This window comes from Zeus faber (genome assembly GCF_960531495.2).
Source record: "Zeus faber genome assembly, chromosome: 14".
NCBI classification, from domain to species: Eukaryota; Metazoa; Chordata; class Actinopteri; order Zeiformes; family Zeidae; genus Zeus; species Zeus faber.
Genome location: NC_137200.1, coordinates 27,566,587 through 27,576,830, shown reverse-complemented (window position 1 = coordinate 27,576,830; position 10,244 = coordinate 27,566,587). Strand labels below are relative to the sequence as shown.

The window sequence follows — 10,244 nt, the reverse complement described above, 5'->3', positions numbered from 1 at the left end:
CCCCCGGTGCCTCACACCGTCTATTTTTCCCCCAACGATTTTGGGACCTAATTTTATATACTCTGCAATTTTCTTTTAATTATTCAAATTTGGCTGAGTGGGTAATAATACATTTTTCTGTGGTGCAACAAACTCAGAACACATTTATTTTTGCTTTACAGGGACTTCAACTGAAAGCATTATTTGTATAGCTTCAAGATGTTTGTCACATACAGTACATATACATACAAGCATGCAGTACATATATGTAGTGAAATGACATTGCAACGCACCCGGAGATTATGCACATTAAGCACTAACTGGTCAGTAACTTACCAGCACACTAGCTAACTAATTAACAAACTAACTAAACTAACTGATTCCTAAAATGCTATTCAATTAGTTAATAGAATAAAATAAGAGTAAGAAAAGTATAATATGCAAAGTAGGAATACAAAACAGAAATAAAAAGAATAGAGTTATGTATATAGAGATACAGTGGGGCAAAAAAGTATTTAGTCAGCCACCAATTGTGCAAGTTCTCCCACTTAAAAAGATGAGAGAGGCCTGTAATTTTCATCATAGGTTCACTTCGACTATGAGAGACAGAATGGGGGGAAAGAATCCAGGAAATCACATTGTAGGATTTCTAATGAATTAATTGGTAAATTCCTCTGTAAAATAAGTATTTGGTCACCTACAAACAAGCAAGATTTCTGGCTTTCACAGACCTGTAACTTTTTCTTTAAGAGGCTCCTCTGTCCTCCACTCGTTACCTGTATTAATGCACCTGTTTGAACTCGTTATCAGTATAAAAGACACCTGTCCACAACCTCAAACAGTCACACTTCAAACTCCACTATGGCCAAGACCAAAGAGCTGTCAAAGGACACCAGAAACAAAATTGTAGACCTGCACCAGGCTGGGAAGACTGAATCTGCAATAGGTAAGCAGCTTGTTGTGAAGAAATCAACTGTGGGAGCAATTATTAGAAAATGGAAGACATACAAGACCACTGATAATCTCCCTCCATCTGGGGCTCCACGCAAGATCTCACCCCGTTGGGTCAAAATGATCACAAGAACGGTGAGCAAACATCCCAGAACCACACGGGGGGACCTAGTGAATGACCTGCAGAGAGCTGGGACCAAAGTAACAAAGGCTACCATCAGTAACACACTATGCCGCCAGGGACTCAAATCCTGCAGTGCCAGACGTGTCCCCCTGCTTAAGCCAGTACATGTCCAGGCCCGTCTGAAGTTTGCTAGAGAGCATTTGGATGATCCAGAAGAGGATTGGGAGAATGTCATATGGTCAGATGAAACCAAAATAGAACTTTTTGGTAAAAACTCAACTTGTCGTGTTTGGGGAGAAAGAAAGCTGAGTTGCATCCAAAGAACACCATACCTACTGTGAAGCATGGGGGTGGAAACATCATGCTTTGGGGCTGTTTTTCTGCAAAGGGACCAGGACGACTGATCCGTGTAAAGGAAAGAATGAATGGAGCCATGTATCGTGAGGTTTTGAGTGAAAACCTCCTTCCATCAGCAAGGGCATTGAAGATGAAACGTGGCTGGGTCTTTCAGCATGACAATGATCCCAAACACGCCGCCCGGGCAACGAAGGAGTGGCTTCGTAAGAAGCATTTCAAGGTCCTGGAGTGGCCTAGCCAGTCTCCAGATCTCAACCCCATAGAAAATCTTTGGAGGGAGTTGAGAGTCTGTGTTGCCCAGCGACAGCCCCAAAACATCACTGCTCTAGAGGAGATCTGCATGGAGGAATGGGCCAAAATACCAGCAACAGTGTGTGAAAACCTTGCAAAGACTTACAGAAAACATTTGACCTCTGTCATTGCAAACAAAGGGTATATAACAAAGTATTGAGATGAACTTTTGTTATTGACCAAATACTTATCTTCCACCATAATTTGCAAATAAATTCTTAAAAAATCAGACAGTGTGATTTCCTGGATTCTTTCCCCCCCATTCTGTCTCTCATAGTCGAAGTGAACCTATGATGAAAATAACAGGCCTCTCTCATCTTTTTAAGTGGGAGAACTTGCACAATTGGTGGCTGACTAAATACTTTTTTGCCCCACTGTATGTGCAGTGAGTGGCATGTAAATGAAGTGAGGGAGCGTGTGAATATATGCAGTACAAAATACAACAGTACGATACAGTAACACCGAACAGAACAGCAATACAGCACAGTATGCAGTAATCCAGAACAGTGATACGGTATGCAGTACAGAATGCAACATACAGTACAGTGATACAGTATGCAGTCCAGTATGCAACATACAGTACAGTGATACAGTACAGTATGCTACATACAGTACAGTGATACAGTATGCAGTAACCCAGTACAGTGATACAGTACAGTATGCTAGATACAGTATGCAGTACAGTATGCAGTAACCCAGTACAGTGATACGGTATGCAGTACAGAATGCAACATACTGTACAGTGATACAGTATGCAGTCCAGTATGCAACATACAGTACGGTGATACAGTACAGTATGCTAGATACAATATGCAGTACAGTATGCAGTAACCCAGTACAGTGATACAGTACAGTATGCTACCTACAGTACAGTGATACAGTATGCAGTAAGCCAGAACAGTGATACAGTATGCAGTACAGTATGCTACATACAATACAGTAAGGTAGTGGAGCCTGTGTGTGACCCAGTGAGGAGCCCTAGTGAGGTCAGCATTGACAGTTCTTATGGCTTGAGGAAGAAACTCCGTCTCAGTCTCTCTGTTCTCGCTGTGTGGCTGCGGAGGCGCTTGCCCGACCGCAGCAGCTGGAACAGTCCCTCGTTGGGGTGGTGAGGATCCTTCATGATCCTGCGGGCCCCGCTAATACACCTCCTGGTGTATAAGTCCTGCAGGGAGGGGAGGGTAGTTGCAATAGTAGGTTGGGCTGAACGCACCACCCTCTGCAGGGCCCGCCTGTCCTGAGCAGTACAGTTCCCAAAGCAGGCAGTATGTTGCCTGTCAGGATGCTCTCCACTGCTCCAGAGTAGAAGGACTTGAGGATCCTCACCAAGACCTGGAATTTCCTCAGCTGCCTGAGGTGGTAAAGACGCTGCCTCGCCTTTCTCACCAGAGTGTCTGTGTGTATAGTCCATGTTAAGTCCTCCGTGATAATATTGATCAGTGTGACGGCTGCTTTGCGTATTATGATCATCTATTTGTACAGCGCCATAACCTGAAAGTGACGTAAGAGCAACATAATTTTGTTGAGCTTTTATTTTTAAAAAATGAACGAGTAAAATATCGCGGCAATCATTTGCTCTCGTTGCTTTTAAAACGTGCTGCATCAAATGGCTCCGACCGGGTAAACAACGTGTCAACGTCATGCTTTTACTGAGAAGCCAGACCGGAACAAGTGTACGTATCGCGCTTTTATTTTGAGAAGCCAGACCGGAACAACCTGGCGAGATTTGGCGTAGCGGTGGAAGCTTCGACTCCTTTTTGAGACTCGGTTCCTGACGAGTCACCGAGCGGGCGGGAAAGGGGGATTCGTTCCGTTTTCGACTCTTCGTTCGTCGCGACTCGGTTGCGCCCGGTGACGGCGGGAGGGCCCCCCTGAACGACGAACGAGAGCCAGGGGGAGTCGGTTCGGCCCCGGGCTGCGGACATACAATTCCTGCGGGAGGGAGTCATTTAAATTCTGCCCCCATCAATTTGCCCGTGCGGAAGAGTGCGAGCGGGGTCCGAGAAACGAGTTTGCGCTCAATGCCGCCATAAGTTCTTCTTTTGTTGGAATGTGATTTGTCTGAAGGCGAACGTCGGTCCCATTCGACGCGAATCAGCCGAATCCCGTGGACTTTCGACGCCGCGCTCAGTCGACGCATGGGCTTCGTGGGTGGCGCTCGCCCCCCTCGCTCGCCTCTCGCTTCCCGTAGTGACTCGTCCCGACGACTCGTTCACGGTCCGCGCGCGTGGCGCGGCCTCGGCTCCTTCGCGCGCGTCTCCACGGAGCTGCTGCGGGTGCTGACGTCACAGCTGGGAATGGACGCCATGGTCCGCGGTGCCGCAGCGACGGAGCCCCGGCGCGCCCTCCGCGCCCCCTGCGCCCTCCTCCTGCTCGCCGGCCTCCTTTCCGCGGACGGAGGCGCGAACGGACAGAGGGAGCGGGAGTGTCACAACTACGCCGGAGGACACGTCTACCCCGGGGAGGCTTTCCGGGTGCCCGTGTCCGACCATTCCCTGCACCTCAGCAAAGCGAAAAGTGAGCTACGGCGGCGGGCGGCGCGGAGGGGTCGCCCCCGGTACGAGCTGCTCGTTGGCGGCGCCGGACAGCCGGTCGTTTTCTGGTCCGTCGTGCTACCCGTACCGCGTAGTCCCCTGATCGCGATTATTTGAGCATTTGATCGATTTGGTCAAATCGCCACATAAAAAAAAAAAAAAAAAAATCGTCATTTGAATCGTAAATGTGGTTGTTACGTTCAACATGTCGCTGCTTCGGTGAGAATAAACGTTACGCTCCGGTTTCCTTCGATGCGAGCTGTCGCATCTTTCGATTCGTGCGACTAAATCGACTAAGGGGTCGTGATCGTGACGGCCCTCGGACTGCACAGTGACGTCCGGTGAGGCCTTTTCTAGGACACGTCATGCTCCAAATCAAGAGACTTGGTTCCGTTATCCGTTATTGATTGGTGCATTGCGTGACTGCTCGCAGTCCGGTTGCGGAATAAACCAGATGTTCGATTCCTGCAGATTTGACTTCACTGATCTCTGATCACCACGTATTCAGGGATCAAGTTGGAGTAAACAACAACCAAATGGTTGTTTTTTTCCCTCAAATTCTGTTTCTTAATTGCCTGACATGTTTGTTGCACTTTTTGTTAGTATAATAATTATTATATTAAACAAGTTTGCACATAATGTCACATTAAAATAATAATAATAATGACTTGTTATTAATATAAAATCTTTGCCCCTAAAAGTTTCAAAGCCTGCCCCGCACTGGGAGGGAACAGCTGTCATCGACGGCGAATTCAAAGACCTGAAACTCTCAGACTACAAAGGAAAATATCTTGTTTTCTTCTTCTATCCCCTGGATTTGTGAGTACTGCTTCGTAAAGACCTACGCCCTGACTCACCTCCTGGCGTCGAAGGCTGTTTAGTCCGGGACACTTTCTGACGCCAATCTCTCTTGTTCGCCCCCCCCACAGCACATTTGTCTGTCCCACTGAGATCATTGCGTTCAGCGACCGCGTGCATGAGTTCCACGCCATCAATGCAGAGGTGGTCGCCTGCTCCGTGGACTCGCAGTTTACACATTTAGCCTGGTGAGCCGCTCGACGTGCCTTCTGTGTCGCTGCCGTTGGTGATCCTGGCTAAAGGACGGTCCTGGCACGGGGAGTGGTTTGGTTGTCGGCTGCCGGAACGAGGCGTGTTCGACGCCTCACGTGCGATGTTTGTGGTCAAAATTTTGTCTTGGTGATTTAAAGAGGAAAAAAAATGCAGATTTTAGGTTTGGAATTAATAAATTATTGTATATAGATAATCCTATAGAGGCAACTCTGTGCAACTACATCACATTGGCACCAGGTTTATGTATAATTGTAATGATGCATAGTATCAGCACATCACTAGTTTGACCAATTTTTGCTTTAGTTGGTAAACTGCTGTGGTTGTATCACTTTTTATTAAAGGCATTTGCTCATCTTAAGTCACGCCACTTCTCTAAAATGTGTTTCCATCGACAGGATCAACACACCGAGGAAGCAGGGCGGACTCGGCCCCGTGAAAATCCCACTTCTGTCCGACCTGACGCACCAGATCGCCAAGGACTACGGCGTCTTCCTGGAGGACCAGGGGCACACGCTCAGGTACAGCGTCGCACGCACACAGCAGGTATCACCCGTGTTCATCAAATTCATTTGACATCCATAACAAAGTGCGTGTTATAAGCCAAACCGGCAGTGAGTTGTGAAAAGGTTGTCAGTATTTCTTTGGGTTACAGTCGTGGTTGGCAGGTTCCCAGAGATGTGAATTATGGCGAATGAATGATGTTTGGATTTTGTCATTATCTTGATTATTTGATTATTTTATCGCCGGTTTTACCGCACGACGCCTGTCTGTCTCTCTCTCAGAGGACTCTTCATCATCGATGGCAAGGGAGTCCTGAGGCAGATAACCATGAACGACCTCCCGGTGGGAAGATCGGTGGACGAGACGCTGCGGCTCGTCCAGGCCTTCCAGTACACCGACAAGCACGGGGAAGGTGCTGCCGTCTAATTCACGGATGAACCACTCGCCTCCCGTTCGCTCGCACGCTGACATTTCACGAGATACTTTGTTATTTAACGAATTCTATCTTCTCCGCATGTCCTGTGTGAGGTCCTGTGTCATGGCGGCGTGGCTTTAGTCCTATCATAAATTCAGGACGATGCACTCCTGTAATATTTGAATTGGCTAGCACACAAATTGCAGACAGAGAACAACTGTTTAGTCGTCCACCTTTCCCTTATCAATAGTTCTGTGAATTACAAAAAAAAAATGCACCGCGCTTTTCAAATCAATTGCATATGTTGTGCCGTTACCTTTGACAGAACTGGTGTCAACGCACTGTTGTAAATAAGCGTAACATAAATGCAAATAAACACGTCAGGTGGTCTTCCAACTTAAATAATAACTAATACTATTGTGAATAACATCAACTTTTGCAAATCAATTTGTGTGTTCAGGATTTGTCATAACTTGACTCACAACTAAATGCATGGATTCTTAATGTGCTGTCGAGGTTTCTAACTGGAATTCTGTTTTTCAGTGTGTCCAGCGGGATGGAAGCCAGGCAGCGACACAGTACGTATTACCACTCACTAGGGTGTTGATTTGTGCTCCACGGCGGCTTTTCAAGGTTCTTTATTTGTCACATGAACAGAGACACATTGTAAAATCTGCACTGAAATGAAGGGAGTGCTCAGTCACTCATTCAAAGGGATCAATATAATAAGATGAACTTACTAGTGCAAGATGAAGCTGTACATATATACAAATCTTAAGTTTAGGTTAAATATATATAAACACAAATCTTACCAGTCTACCAGTATTAACAGTATTTACATTTATTATTCCAAGCAACTTCTTGTGAATTAATCAAGTTTAAAATCTTTCCCGCAGATCATTCCAGATCCTTCAGGAAAACTCAAGTATTTTGACAAGCTGAACTGATCCGTCTTCCTGTGTTGCCGTTCTGTGAACGCTGTCATCCAGGTTCCAATAAAACAATTTTCATAAAATGTTGACTGTCGAGTCACGTGGATTCAACTCTCATCAACTCTGCTGATCAAATATATGGAATGGTTTTTTTTCGAATATGAAATATAGGGCAATTGCTCATGTGCAGTGGCTTCCTAAATAGCAGAGGCAATAATAATTAATGTTGTGAAAAGTAAAGGAACAGCAAAAATATTGCCATTGATAATATTACTATTAATTAATAGTGCGAGAACCCTATTGTTCTTGTCCAGATTATTTGTCTTGAGCCATCTGGCTCAAGGTGCCCAGCGCTCAGAAACTGAGACTCATGGACATGAAACTAATGAATTGTATTCAGGGCAGTCCAGACATGCTGTGGTCCAAGTTTGATGAACATTGGACCATATCTGCAGGAGTTTGGAAAAAGAAACGACGTTTCTCTGAATGAGCGGAGAGAACCTGAAGTAGTGGAGCAGAGTGCACTGTGACATCATCCAATTTGGTACACATGTGCAGGGTCTGAGGGGCTGCGCTTTGTTTTATTGTCCTTATAAGGAAGCGCAGTGCATTCATAACCACGTTTAATTGAACTGTCTTCAATTGATCCCATTATTTCCATTGGTGCAATTGCTGCGACTACCCTGGGGCCCATGCATTGCTGCCTGCAGCTATATTTAGGGGTCCAGCCTGCAGGGCTGTATCCCCTATTGATATTGTTTGGCGAAAACTCTCAGAATTATGTAATCAAACAGTATCTGGAACACAATAACGGCCAGAAGCTACGAACAAGGTTGATGTCCTGTTTGAGCCGGTACGTCATAAACATCTCGTGGTTGAAGTTACGTCCAAATTGATCCATTTACGGAGGATAAATTTGCGAAAAACCAACCAAATTTAACGGATATCACAGATGTGGTTCAATGCATTCAACGCCAAAATATGTACCAACGCGGCTAAAAGTATCTGGAACACAACAATGACAGACGCTACGAATACGGTTAAGGTGTCGTGGTTTAAATGTCATCCAAATCAATCCACATACGGAGCAGATATTGGTGAAAAACCGAACAAATTTGACCCAAAGTATTCAGATGGTCGTGCTTGACTGACATGCCACTATTCATAAACAAAATGAAGATGAACTTCAAAGCAAGATGCTTTATGATGTCATCGTACCATAAATGTGCAGGTTCTGCTTCTGAATGTACATCGGCACCGTGTTCAGTGTGAGGTGTAGACTCCGTCGCTCTGTAGTGGTTTGACATGACAAACTCTGCCTTTACATGTTTGTTTATGTACCTTTTTACCTGGTAGATGGTCTGTGGATCTGCTCCATTGGTATTTTATCTCTTTGGTCCCCCGTTACTTTGCCGGATTAATGAAAAACATTTAAAAAAAGTATTTCACAAAGACTCGTGACCACGTCGAGTCGAGTCCACTCGAATGTGCGCCTGTGTTCAAGGTCCAGCGAGCCGTCGGAAAAATAGGAGCCGGGCAGTGGTTATTACTCCCAGATACCGCAACGCTTTTATTGCATGGAAACGTAACTCATTGAGAAATGTAATCCAAGGAAAAGAGTCATCACTAAAAGGACGTAAATTTGACTACTATCGTTAATCCCTGTAAATATGTAAACCTACGTAAACAAGTCATTATTGATTGCACAAACAAGTGGATTGATCTTAACTCTTAAAACACTGTTCCTCTGGAATATTTAAACCAAACTACTCTTCTAAAAGGTGAGTACTGGTAAGTTACCGTACCGCCTAGGCATTGATTGTAAATTTGCCAGCCCCCAAATACGCCCCACCCTATGCAAGACGAATCTTTGCGACGTTCATATTTCCCTGCAGCCTCTTGAGGCGACAGAAAAAAAATGCAGTGTTCAAAAGTGCAAAGAACACAGTGTTAAAGGATGTGCAATAACACATTTTCCATCGGGAAATGCCAGTTTCCAGCTCCTGTCCTTTGCTTGCGTGTGTGTGTGCAAATACATGCACGCACCCGTGCATGTATTTGTTTGTTGCGTGGAAGTGGAGGGCTACTACCTGGGTTCCCCTCCAAAAAATAAGTTGTATACCCAAAAAATATTTTATTTATTTATTATTATTTTACACGGTTTGTACAATTATTTTGACATTGTTTATATATATTTTTTTTACATTGTTGAATTCAGTCAGATTCTGACTAAAAATACATTATATTGACATTATAGTGTGATTAGTGAGATCTGAGGGATTTATAAAATATGGATATATGTATGTATGTATAATATATGGATCTGTTAGCCTGTTTATTCTCTTCATAATTAACACGTCTCAGTTATGTCCCTGTTTATTATAGAAATGTAAAGGTTTCGACCCCTTCTGGAAAAACCCTCTTTAGACCCTAACTCCGTGGATAACTTTAAACCAATTTCCAAACGCCCCTCTCTCTCCACGGTTTTAGAAAAAAGTTGCTTCTGAACAATTGACTGCTTTTTAAACCGTAATGTTCCAGTTGGGATCCAGGGCAAACCACAGAAAAGACACTGCAGCCCTTAAAGTGATGAATGATCTGCTGGTTGCCGCTGATGCTGGAAAATCTTCCCTTTTAGTTCTGCTCGATCTCACTGATGCGTTCGACACTGGTGATCATTCTATTTTATGGGAAGGTCTCAAACGCTGGATTGGCATCTCCGGTTTGCTTTTAAGATGGGTTTTTTATTTATTTACAAGATAGATTATTTTGTGCATTTGTCATTGGTGAGTCACAGTCATCCTCCGCGAAAATGACCTGCATGTCCCTCAGGTGTCCGTTCTCGGACCACTGCTGTTCTCGCTCTATATGTCACCCCTGGGGCCTGTCATCCACAGGCGTAACGTGAGCTCCCCTTCCTATGTGAAGGACACGCGGCTGTCCCTGCCTTTCAACCCCGGTGGTTTTTCTCAAATGAACACTCAACGGCAACTACAACTGCATCCTTGGCCGCAAATGCTGGACGGCCCAGAACTTTCGGCAGCTAAATATTGGTAAAACTGAGGTAACAGTTATTGGCCCTGGCACAG

General features: G+C 44.9%; 1 protein-coding gene across 1 annotated transcript; it reads left to right on the top strand.

The window, feature by feature from the left end:
- The first annotated feature begins 3,514 nt into the window (after positions 1 to 3,514).
- Positions 3,515 to 7,244, top strand: prdx4 (peroxiredoxin 4). Its single transcript, XM_080014395.1, has 7 exons — positions 3,515 to 4,219; positions 4,938 to 5,055; positions 5,166 to 5,282; positions 5,703 to 5,825; positions 6,090 to 6,220; positions 6,767 to 6,801; positions 7,120 to 7,244. Exons 1-7 carry the CDS (start codon positions 3,841 to 3,843, stop codon positions 7,168 to 7,170), a joined length of 954 nt encoding a protein of 317 aa, XP_079870521.1. The 5' UTR covers positions 3,515 to 3,840; the 3' UTR covers positions 7,171 to 7,244.
- The last annotated feature ends 3,000 nt before the right edge of the window (positions 7,245 to 10,244 follow it).